This window comes from Anomaloglossus baeobatrachus, chromosome 4 (genome assembly GCF_048569485.1).
Source record: "Anomaloglossus baeobatrachus isolate aAnoBae1 chromosome 4, aAnoBae1.hap1, whole genome shotgun sequence".
In the NCBI taxonomy this organism is placed as follows: Eukaryota; Metazoa; Chordata; class Amphibia; order Anura; family Aromobatidae; genus Anomaloglossus; species Anomaloglossus baeobatrachus.
The window spans coordinates 492812526-492825122 of record NC_134356.1 but is presented as its reverse complement, the minus strand read 5'-3'; the positions used below and the strand labels follow the sequence as shown (position 1 = coordinate 492825122).

The following is a 12597-nucleotide window of genomic DNA, read 5'->3' as shown; positions in this document are numbered from 1 at the left end:
TTAGCGCCATAAAACAGTTGTGAAACAGCAGCTTTATTGCTAATTGAACAGACTCCATCTTGAACGGGAAATACTGTAAAAACTGATTGAGACGTCTGAGGTTTATTATCGTTCGGAAGGAACCATCCGGTTTTCCTACAAGAAAGAGGGGAATAGAACCCCCTTCCTTTTTCTGCAGTGAGTACCTCGCACAGGACTCTCTTTCCTATCAACAGCAGGACCTCCGATTGCAGAGCTTGTTGTTTTTTCTGTGACCTCCGAAGAGGAGTGATGACGAAATGCTGTGGTGGCTGAAGGAGAAATTGTAACTGGAGACAGTCTCTGATAATGGGTCAAATTTAGGCGTTGGAGGAAATGCTTTCTCACTGCTCCAGAAAGTGAGAAAGGCGTCCTCCGACCGGCAGCCTGGCGTCACTGGTAAGATTTCTTCGAGGAGGCTGTGGCACCCCCAAACATGAAGCCTGAGTCCCGTTTGGGTCTGCGCTCCCACAGCCGTGTATCCGGGGGTTTGCCCTTGGAGAACCTCTACCTCCGAAAGGAACGAGACGATCCAGAGTGGAACCTCGGGAAGGACTTTTTGCTATCTGATGCTTTGTCCAATGCGTCCTCTAGCTGTTTTCCAAAAAATAGGTGACAGTCACAGGGCACCGTACACAATTTGTGTTTGGATTGCAGATCTCCTGGACAGCCCTTCAACCACAATGCACGTTTGGCTTGATTGAACAGTCCAGCTGAGCGAGCCCCTAGTCTGATAACATCCGCTGAGGAATCTGCCAGAAAAGCCGCTGCTTCTTGCAAAAAGTTGAAATCTAGATAGGCTCTTTTCAAGGGAGGTGTTATCCCGCAACTGATCCGCAACCTGTTGGAGCCAGACCATTAAGGAACGGGCTGTGCAGGTATTTGCTATAGCTGGCTTCAAGATCCCCGCTGATGTTTCTTATAAGTGCTCAAGAAAGACATCCGCTTTATTGTCCAGTGGATCTTTTAATGTTACCGAGTGTTCCAAGGGGATGCCTCCCCGTCGAGACGACTTTGCGACTGCAGCAGCGTCTTGTCCTCATCAAAGGGATATTTTCGCTTTGAGGAGGAGGGAAGAGAACCTGCTTTGTCTGGCCGCTTCCACTCCTTCTGAATAAGCGCTTCAATCTTGTTGTTGACCGGAAAGGTACGCTTCTTCTGGTCTTCCAATCCTCCAAACATAACATCCTCCAGGGATCTAGAGGATTTCTCCTCTGTCAACCCCATAGTTGCCCTGACCGACTTGACCAGTGTCCCTATGTCATCAATGGAGAAGAACGGCCTGCCTCCTATATCACTATCTGAGGACGAGGAGTCTGAGTCTGAAGCAGTACCGGAGGAAGACGTGGAGGAAGAGTCCGAGTCAATGGGTTTTGACTTTTTTCGCTTTAAGAAAGCCTTCATGGAATCTTGTACCTCCGAGCGGATAACCGAACGGAGGTCTGCTGAGATTCCTGGAGATTCCTCCGCAATTCTGCGACGGATACATGCCTGACACAATTTCTTTTGCCACTGATCCGAGAGGGCTTCCCTGCATAGGGGGCACTCTTTATGCTTCTTTTTGGATGTCGATTTTTTAGGGACCTAAGGAGGCAAGACAAAAGCGGTGAAAAAAACCACAAGGGACCTATGAGTAAGGTGACATTCACGAAGATCACTCACCACCATAGGAAATCAAGGGTACCGGTTTTGAAGGCTGCTTCGGAACATCCACAGGTCTCACAGGAGCTGTAGAGCCGTGAGAGGATCTGCTGTCATGGCTACCACGGCCCGTCCGGCCAGTGTCACTGGAGCGATCATCATTTTTTCGGCTCTGCTGACCACGTACCGGAGTGTGCTGCTGCTCATCAGTATCCATGGCAGAGTGCAGGCACAAGTCCCTTAACATTGCCAGAAGTGCCTGGTTATATGCAATCCTCCGTCTTCCGGTCCCAAGAGAGGCTCCTCCCAGTCACCCCACGGTGCATGGACAGGAACGCCAGTATCCCCGCTCGTTAGCCAGCATGCACGGCAGCGCTGCATGGGCGCCGCGATCTTCTGCCGGTGACATCACGCAGACCCGCCTCCATATCCAAGCGTGCCTGCTGCGCGGCCGTGCACTCAGAAGTCTCAGGCAGCAGGGAGCGCAGGGTGGGGAGGAAGGAGCGGCGGGCCAGGATCCCAAGAACGGGTCCTGCCGTACGCCCCCGCACGGACACCAGGACCCCCAAGGGCAGGTGGATGGCGCTTCCAGCCCCAAAGAATGGTGCTACAGGACTCACACTGTTCTTCTAGACACCGGATGGGGCTGGGTAATTAGGCGAATTTGCTTCTTCCATACCGCCGTTTTTCAGAACAAGGGTCCCCCATCAAGGACAGGAAACCAACTGACGAAGGTTAGAGGTACCACCCCTTTTATTTCAGAATGGTTTCCTGTCTTCACTGGGCGGATCCCTCTGTCACGTGGTGCTGTCATAGGTGAGGGGATATCAAACCATAGATGTCTATAAATTTAGTGATGCGTAATAATGAGAAATGAAAACAGGGATAAAAGTATTGAACACATTTAAATTTAATACTTCGTACAAAAGCGTTTGTTGGTGACGACAGCTTCAAGATACCTGTATAGAGTAACTAGCCGCATGCATTGCTCAGGTGTGATTTTGGCCCATTCTTCCACACACTCTTCAAATCCTGAAGGTCCAGTGGGCTCCTTCTATGACCTTTAGTTTCTGCTATAAATATTCTATTGGACTAACGTCAGGTGATTGGCTCAGTCATTCTAACAGCTTTAGTTTCTTTCTCTGAAATCAATTGAGCGTTTCTTTGGCTGTCTTTGGGATCACTGTCTTGCTGAAATGTCCACCCTAGTTTCATCATCATCCTGGTAGATGGCAGCAGATTTTTATCAAGAATGTTATGGTACATTTGTCGATTAAGTGCAGTTTGCTGAAAAATAACACCACACCATGATGTTCCCATTATCAAACTTCACTGTTGGTAGGTTGTTTTTTTTGGTGATATGCATGCCTTTTTACCTCCAAACATTATTATTTATTTATTTATTTATAGAGCACCATTGATTCCATGGTGCTGTACATGAGAAGGGGGTTACATACAAAATACATATACAAGTTACAGTAGACAGACTAGTACAGAGGGAAGAAGGCCCTACCCTTGTGGGCTTATATTCTATAGGATTATGGGGAGGAGACAGTAGGTGGGGTGTAGATTGGGCGGCAGCTCCGCACGGTGGTCGGGTGGCAGCTCCGCACGGTGGTCGGGTGGCAGCTCCGCTCGGCGGTCGGGCGGCAGCTCCGCTCGGCGGTCGGGCGGCAGCTCCGCTCGGCGGTCGGGCGGCAGCTCCGCTCGGCGGTCGGGCGGCAGCTCCGCACGGCGGTCGGGCGGCAGCTCCGCACGGCGGTCGGGCGGCAGCTCCGCACGGCGGTCGGGCGGCAGCTCCGCACGGTGGTCGGGCGGCAGCTCCGCACGGCGGTCGGGCGGCAGCTCCGCACGGTGGTCGGGCGGTAGTGAGTTCATTGTAGATTGTAGGCATTTCTGAACAGGTGGGTTTTCAGGTTCCGTTTGAAGTTTGCAAGTGTAGTAGATAGTCTGACGTGTTGAGGCAGCGAGTTCCAGGAGACTGGGGATGCTCGGGAGAAGTCTTGGAGTCGGTTGCGTGAGGAGCGAATGAGAGAGGAGGAGAGAAGGAGATCTTGGGAGGACCGGAGGTGACGTGTTGGAGTGTAGTGGGAGATTAGTTCAGAGATATACGGAGGAGAGAGATTATGCACAGCTTTGTAGGTCAGTGTTAGTAGTTTGAATTGGATACGGTGGAAGATTGGGAGCCAGTGGAGGGACATGCAGAGGGGAGAAGCGGGGTGGTATTGAGGAGAGAGGTGGATCAGTCGGGCATCAGAGTTAAGGATGGACTGGAGAGGGGCGAGCGTGTTGGCAGGGAGGCCACAGAGGAGGATGTTACAGTAGTCGAGGCGGGAGATTATGAGGGCATGCATTAGCATTTTAGTAGATTGCGAATTGAGGAAAGGGCAGATTCTGGAAATATTTTTGAGTTGAAGACGGCAGGAGGTGGTGAGGGATTGGATGTGTGGTATGAAGGATAAAGCAGAGTCAAAAGGTCACTCCCAGGCAGCGAACTTTGGGTACTGGCGAGAGCATGGTGTTATTTATTGTAATAGATAGATCAGGTGGAGAGTGTAGGCGAGACGGAGGAAAGATGATTAGTTCAGTTTTGGCCACATTCAGCTTTAGGAAGCGAGAGGAGAAGGAGGATATAGCAGATAGACATTTCGGGATTTTGGACAGCAGAGATGTGGCATCTGGGCCAGAGAGGTAGATCTGGGTGTCGTCGGCATATAGGTGGTATTGGAAGCAATGGGACTTTATGAGTTGTCCTAGGCCAAATGTGTAGATAGAAAAAAGTAAGGGTCCTAGGACAGAGCCTTGAGGGGCGCCAACAGAGAGATGGCGGGATGACGAGGTTGTGTGAGAGTGGGAGACACTGAAAGTGCGATTTGAAAGGTATGAAGAGATTCAAGAGAGGGCTAAGATCTGACACCAAGGGAAGAGAGGGTCTGTAATAGGAGGGAGTGGTCAACGGTATCGAAGGCTGAGGACAGGTCTAGAAGTAGGAGTATAGAGAAGTGCTTGTTAGCTTTGGCAGTAAGTCATTTGTAATTTTAGTCAGGGCAGTTTCGGTAGAATGATGTGGACGGAAGCCGGACTGTAGGTTGTCAAAGAGAGTTAGAGGAGAGGTGGGAGGAAAGTTCAGCATGGACATGCTGTTCCAGGAGTTTTGAAGCAAGTGGGACTAGTGATATGGGGTGATAGCTGGTAGTGGAGGTTGGATCGAGGGAAGGTTTCTTTAGGATAGGTGTGACTGTTGCATGTTTAAAGGCAGAGGGGAAGGTACCAGTCGTTAAAGATAGGTTGAAGAGATGGGTTATGGCTGGAATAAGGATGGTGGTGAGGTTGGGGAGGAGGTGGGATGGCATGGGGTCAAGTGCGCTGGTGGTGAGGTGCGCTTTTGAGAGAAGACGTGCAAGCTCTCCTTCGGTGATGGTGGGGAGGATGTTTATGGGAGAGGGGCAGTGGTCAGTCATTGGGTTGTGGTGGCTGAGCAGAGAAGACTTGCCTTATTAGGTCGATTTTTTCTTGGAAATAAGTGGCAAAGTCTTCTGCAGAAATGAGGGAGGTTGGAGGGGGCAGTGGTGGGCGAGGGAGGGAGTTGAAAGTGTTGAATAACTGTTTGGGGTTGTGTGTTAGACAGGATATGAGGTTTCTGAAGTAATCGTGTTTAGCGGAGGTGAGGACTTAACAAAATGTATGAATTGCATTTTTGAATGTGGTGAAGTCTTCCTGGGAGTGCGTTTTCTTCCACCGCCGCTCTGTAGCCCTAGACACAAACATGGTGTGTATTATGGTATCCAAAGAGTTCAATATTGGTCTCATCTGACCAGACTATATTCTCACAGCCTTGTCCGAATGTTGTTGAGAAAACATTAAAAATGCACTTGAATATATTTATTGTTCAGCAATAAAGTCTGGTGTAATAAGGGTGCATATAGGCCATGGAGGTTAAGTGCATTACTTATTGTTTTCTTTAAAACAATTGTACCTGCTGATTCCAGGTCTTTATGTATAGTTCTCCACAGGTGGTCATTGGCTCTAGGACAACTGTTCTGATAATTTTTTTCACTTCTCTGTCTGAAATCTTGCAGGGAGCACCTGGTTATGGACAGTTTATGGTGAAATTAAGTTCTTTCCACTTACGGAGAATGGCCCCAACAGTGCTCACTTTAGTAGTTTAGAAATTCATGTGTTAGCACTGCCATCAGTATTTTTGCAACAAAAAGGTTGTGAAGGTTTTGAGACAGCTCACTAGTTTTACCCATTATGAAAGGTTTCTTGTATGGCACCTTGGTAATGAGAAACCTTTTAATTGGCCATCATTTGAGCAAGCTGATATTTTTCACTAATTGGCAGGGTTGCTTTTCAATTACTAATAGATTTCAGCTGGTTTCATGACTTTCAATGGCTTTTTGACCCTCTCTTCATGTGTTCAATACTTTTTCCCTGTGTCACTTATTATTACACACCACTGAATGTATGGAGATCTATGGCTTGATGTATTTGCCTGTGTGGATTGGATGGATTGTTATCGACAACTGGTGAGAAATTCATGTCAATAGTACCTTTAGAAATACATTTACTTAGAAAATTGGTGACTTATCAATACTTATTTTACCTGCTGTATATTGCAATTTTATCTAATACTATGTATATCATTGGCATATTTCTTATTCTTTGCATTGCACGCTAGTCTATACCCAAACACAATTATTACATCCACTCTTCCTAAATAACCATCACTCATTTTTGTCCATTTTTGGGTCAGTAATGAGCGATAGTTCTCATCAGAATAATAGAATGGTATCTCATATCTTAATAGGTCTTCTTAAGGTAGTAAGGACTGCTATTGTCTTAAATGTGTGAAATATACAGAAGAGAAGAATCGCAATGCTTTTATTCACAGCTGGACCACATATGGCTACCATAGCAACAATACTGAAATGCAAAACAACTGACAGTATATTGCGGCACTTTTCTGAAGGACTAGTGCACTAAGTACAGTCTCTTCCCAGGGAGAAATGCTCAAACACAGGACTGCTAAGTACACCACCATAACTGTAGGAACCTGAAGACACGTTAACCCTTAGTGTCATGTTCTGCAGACGTCCACACCCAAGATTGTAATTATGGTGGACATGTCACAGATCATTAGTCTAGGACTTGATTATTAAGACCTATGTTGTGATTTTTAAACAAACAACTTCTTACAATAAAGAGGTCATGATGCAATATAAAAGGCAAACATTGTTTGTGCTTCTTCAAAATTTCAGCAGTAACTGAATCTAAGAGTGATTTCTTTTTATGGTGCCAGGTCAGACACGTTCGAAAAGGTAAGGGAACCATACAGAAAGTCTCTTGAATGGAAACTGTCGCCAAGATTTTCTCTTATGAGCTGCGGCCACCACCATTGAGCCTTTCTATTCAGCATTCCAGAATACTGTATATAAGTGCCCAAACCACACTGTATAATGTAAAAAAACATCTTTATAATACTCACCTACGGGGCGGTCTGGTCTGATGGGTGTTGTTGGTCTTGGGTCTAACGTCTCCTCTCTTCCTTCTACCGTCATCCTCCTTCCCAGCTCCGTGTGGAATACACGTCCTACGTCATCCACACAGAGGCTTCGATGGCTCTCCTACGCTGGCGCACTATGATTTGCCATAGTGATGGCAGAGAAAACTATTGTAATGTGAAGGTGCCAGGAAAGGTCAAAGACCGTCCACGCATGCACTCTACAATACTTTGCTCTGCCCTCAGGAAAGATGATCAAAGTGCGCAGGAGTACAATGGAGACCTCTGTGTGGATGACGTATAACACACGTCACGCACACAGGGCAAGGAAGGAGAACGGCGATGGATGGAAGAGCGAATGCGCCGGACCTGAGAGCAGCGACGCCCATCAGTCCCAACCGGCCCCAGGTAAGTGAATTAAAGGTGTTTTTTTACGTTCTACAGCACGGCCTGGGCTCTTATACACAGTATTCTAGAATGCTGTACATAATGATTCACTGGTGGTGGCCGCAGTTTATATGGGAAAATCCTGGTGATAGGTTCCCTTTAATTATGAAGGGGACTGGGTGGTTTCCCCCACTCTCTTTGTATTTAAGGCTGGGTTTACATAGTGTTTTCCCATACAGTCGATGGCTCCAATTGTGGCTTACGTCTGAACCCCCTACAAAACGGGATCCAGAGAGAGCCATTGACTATAATGATGGCGAAAGAGTCCATGTGCTCTATCGTACATAACTTTTAGTCGTATACACCTAGCTGAGGTGGGCACCGACACACAGTCCACTTCTAGCTTGCTGCCTCCAAAGAAATGTACGTGGATGAAAATGATGCATGACAGAGCACACGAACTCCATCGCCATCGTTAAAGTCAATAGCCCTGCCAGTGGATAAGCCTGAAAACCATTTTAGAGAAGGTAAGTGGGGTTCGAATGTGCCAATGGAGCTGCTTACCATAGGAGAAAATGCTATGTGAACCCAGCCTTAGCAATGGATGTCTTTCCTCAAACCCTCAATTTCATCTGCGGTGTAGAAAGCATCTAAAACTTTCATCTACTAAGGGTCAGATCTAATGTCTACAAGAAGCAAATATTAAGCAGAAATAGCAGCGCTGGATGAAATGAAAAGTTACAGGCTGCTCCTCATCACTTACCTATAACCTCCACAACATGAAAGTTTAGTGCTTGCCGAACATGCAGCAATATTTCAGAAAGGGACTGCTGTGGATTGGAGATCTGGATTTTCTCTCTAACATCATTGGATAATTCTAGCCAACTTTTACCAAACTCTTCTGTGGAAATCTGAAGAGGTCTAAGGAAAAGAAAATGTAATCATAATTACATCCACATGTACACTGCATATATCAGCGGTTTACAGACAGATTACACAATGCTCCTTTCTTTCTCCAAAAATAAATAAAAAAAAATCTTTTAATGTTACCTATGGCTCCAGCTTAGTAAAAATAAAAAAATGGCATATATTCACCGTCTGATTCCTAATGGCCATGCCCCCATTGGTCTCCTCTCCGCCTCTTGCGCTTTGGAATGGCAGCAGCTGCCAAGCGCAGTTTATGTCATTAGCCAAGGTGCACCATTGGAGGAGTGGGAATCTAAAGGCATTTATATGCCATTTCCTATTTTAAGAGCACTTTATGCACACATGGCACCGGCAGTTTTCTCATCAAAAGATGACTAGAAATCTGATTTGTGTACACAAAAAGTCTATTAGATGGGGTAACAAGATAGTGCATTAAACAATGGTACATCAGAGATACATATGTGACGACCACAGAGTTTGCAATCTCCTTACATCAGATAAATCCCTCTTGCACAGCTTGGTGATCTCGGCTACTGACATATGACATTGCTTTAAGCCGACTGCAATTGCTTAAAGTGCACCAATCACCAGGATTTTCCTATATAAACTAAAGCCAGATTTTATTATAGAATCATTTTAGTATCTACCTAACTAGAAGGACCTGTGCTGATGTCATACCTATGTAACCACAAGGGGCAGGGCCTCTGCCAAAAGAAAAATAATGTTGCTTCCTGGTATCAGCTGTCGGTTGAGGCTCCACCCCTTCTGGTCACATGGGTATGACATCAGCACAGGTCCTTCTAGTAAGATAGTAAAATGATTCTATAATAGAATTAGCATAAATAACGGTGGAGGATGGACAGGCAGGGGCAGGAATATCCACCCCAGCTATCAGCTGATCGGCAGCTACTGTCATTCAAAACACTGCTCATTTTCCAAACTTTACTTGCTTGTGGTTCAAAAACTATACTTCCTAGCTGACAACTAAGGCCCATTTCACACATCCAGCATTTCGCCGGATGCCGCATCCGGCACAAATGCAGTACAGTAGATTCATTTACAGTGGAAGTGCGACACCATGTGGACAAATGCAGTTGTGCATGAAGCCCACAACCGCATGGTATCATGCTTCCACTGTAAATGAATCTACTGTACTGCATGCGTGCCGGATCCGGCGAAATGCCAGATGTGTGAAACGGTCCTAAAGGTATGTATAGAATCAGCATGATAGTGCCAGTATAGCACTGGCTTTAGGTTATATAGGAAAATCCTGGTGATTGGTAAGCTTTAAACTCTAGAGAGTCATGTCATTTTGGTAATCAGGTGGGCAGACTTCACCAGTGTGGTGGTCTTACATGTATCTAAAACATATCGGAACATCTTTTTGAATAAGCTTCTCAAAGACATCCAGGAATTTTTCGTAATTAACCCTTTACTCTGGCACCCCAGTATTCATGACATAGCTTTACAAAAAAAATTATTATAATAATAAAAGATACTAAAACACAAGCTTCTTTGCGGTGGAGTGTGCCAAAATATATCGGTTTACTCGTAAGTCCTCCCCATGTACGGTGTTACAGGAAAGGAATTACAAGGCTCTGTCTGGAATGGTACAGGTGCCCCGTGGCCATCGGCACCCTGTTTCCTCTGGCCTTGGACATATGCTGGAGAGGCCTAAAAGGAGAAGGGAACATATCTGCATGTGTGGTGGTCATGTCCGCCAATAAAACGTTTTTGTAATGGAGCCATTAATCTAGCCAACAAACTGTGTTTCCTGTTGCGCCGACACCGGAGCTGGCAATGCTATCCCTAGGGGAGTTCATAGTCTCCAGGTACAGGAAGGCCTTACTTAGACATATATTGTCCGCGGCTAGAAGGCTGATTCCAAAGTACTGGAGACAGGAGAAGTCTCCGTCACGTGCTGAACTGGTGTTGGAAACTAGCAACATATTCAGGAAGGAAGATTTGATAGGCCAGACCTCTGGTAGATCTGACAAGGTATTTGAGTTGCGGTCACCCTGAATTATGTTCCGGGCATGTTCCACATGGTGGCTGAATGGATGAACTCTGAGGTCGGATAGCTTGACTCTCCTCATCAGTAGAACTCTTTTTGAGAAGATCTTGTGTTGTCTTTGATTGGGGTGGTCATCCGGACGAGACTTTACTGCTTTCCCTTTACCTCTGTATCTACACTTTCACTTCAGTTTTTCTTTTCTTCCTCTTTCCTTTTTTTTTGCTTTTTCCATTTGTCTAATATGTGTTTTTTTGTATAAAGCTCTGCAAATTTAGTACAGAACTGATTATGTGGAGGTTGTCTAATATTTGCATATGGATAGTCAGTGCGAGTAATAGAGACAGCTGTTGAAATTTTTCATATCATGGGAGTACTGTTTATCTCCTTGTTAATTGTTCATAGATGTCCAAAAATATTTCATCATTTGGAGATGCCTTTTTCAAATGAATAAAATTTGATTTACATAAAAAAAAAAAAGAAGATACTAAGCACAAAAATCAGCCGAGATCATACATTTTTTTTACCTGATAAAATCAGAAAGTACAATATCTAATGAAAATTCAAGCCGAGAGGGCGCCTCCGACTCTGTCAGGTACGTGACACAGCCACAAATTAACTCTTTCTTGTACGGGTGTATTGAGTGTACTATATCCCAGCATTGATGCACTCCATTTGCCTCCAGATGAGAAAGCTGGCAACAAAGACTCCCAGAAACCTAAAATATAAACAAATGATAGCAACATGTTGGGATCTTTGGGTTCATGGTACTTTCTATATAATCATCTGCTGATTCCCAACCCTCTATATGTTACGCATTTGCACGGATATGTCTCAGTGCTGGAAGAAACCGTCGGTAGTTGAGGAGAACTTACTGTAAGAATTTCGGAGCTTTTCACTTGTAGGTTTATATTCCTAATTGCAGAACTTGTAGGATTAACAATTAACAACACAAGGACCAAGCAGTCATCCTTCCACACTTTACTAGAGTACACAGTCAGAGTCCCACAATGTGCCAACTCCGTGACTGCAGAGTGTGAATGCTGGGCAAGCTCAGGAGGTAATGATGGTACACTGATGACTGTACTGGGTGGAAACGTTTCCAGGTCAGAGTTTGCAAACAAAGAAGAACATTTCCCATGTATTGACTTCTCCTCAACTCCTTGTGAAGGTAACAACCTAGAAGCCGCTGATGAGACGTCACTTGGTAATGTCAGCACTGGGTGATTCTGATCCACAGTGGTGGACAAAAGCTGTACATTCTCTTTCTTGCCAAATTTAGATTTTCTTTTAAACTTTTGTGTGGTCTGATCTGGTTTACCCATCTGTGAATACAATAAGGTCACATGAATTATACACATCAACCCTTTATTCTTCAACCTATTAAAATGGTCTATTTGTCTCTCACAAAGCCACTGCTTATGCTAGCAACTGTTATTCCACAAAAAAATGAGAACAGGGAATGATCCATGCTGTTACATGCATGTTATGGTGCCGCCTCGAGTACATTGATTTTTATGAAATGGATGTCTGGGTCACTGTGGTTAAGAGCGGTGGTGGAAAAACACGTGAAACAAAAAGCACAACAGGAATACCTTGTTCATATGTTACCACAAGAGTGAAACAACTATAAATCTGACACCCACAGAGAAGGACAACAGCCCTGGGGCCTTCAGACATCGACCCACATCAGATTTATATCAAGCCAAAATGCTGCATTATATTGCGAGGTAAAAATAAACCTGATTTGGATCCATATCTGAAGACCCAACTGCTGGTGTCTGTGCAGGTGTGGTGGAGGTATACGGGACGGTGGAGCTACTCTGTTCCTGTGCCAGCGAAGAAGCACAACTCTGTAAATAATCACAACCGGCCACCACAATGATCATTTGTCTGAAGATGGGTACAGTTATGCTGGAGGTGATTGGGCATGGGGCTCGAGTCCCGACACAACCTCACGTGAGCCCCAAGAATGCAAGGGTTGATACCTCTTGAATGGCGCAGGCACAGGAGATGAGTATAAGCTTTTTATTATTTTAATGGGTGCAAACATGGAGAATGAGAATGGGATATCAATGTAGTGGATAACCTATGTGATTCCATTAATCAG

General features: G+C 45.4%; 1 protein-coding gene across 1 annotated transcript in view; it reads right to left on the bottom strand.

The window, feature by feature from the left end:
- Nucleotides 1-12597, bottom strand: part of AP4E1 (adaptor related protein complex 4 subunit epsilon 1) — a 163672-nt gene that overhangs the window by 8759 nt on the left and 142316 nt on the right. The window contains exons 18-20 of the mRNA XM_075342741.1: nt 11363-11812; nt 11015-11205; nt 8313-8470 (exon numbers count right to left, since the gene is read on the bottom strand). Coding sequence (XP_075198856.1) covers nt 8313-8470; nt 11015-11205; nt 11363-11812 — 799 coding nt within the window. The remainder of the gene's footprint in view (nt 1-8312; nt 8471-11014; nt 11206-11362; nt 11813-12597) is intronic.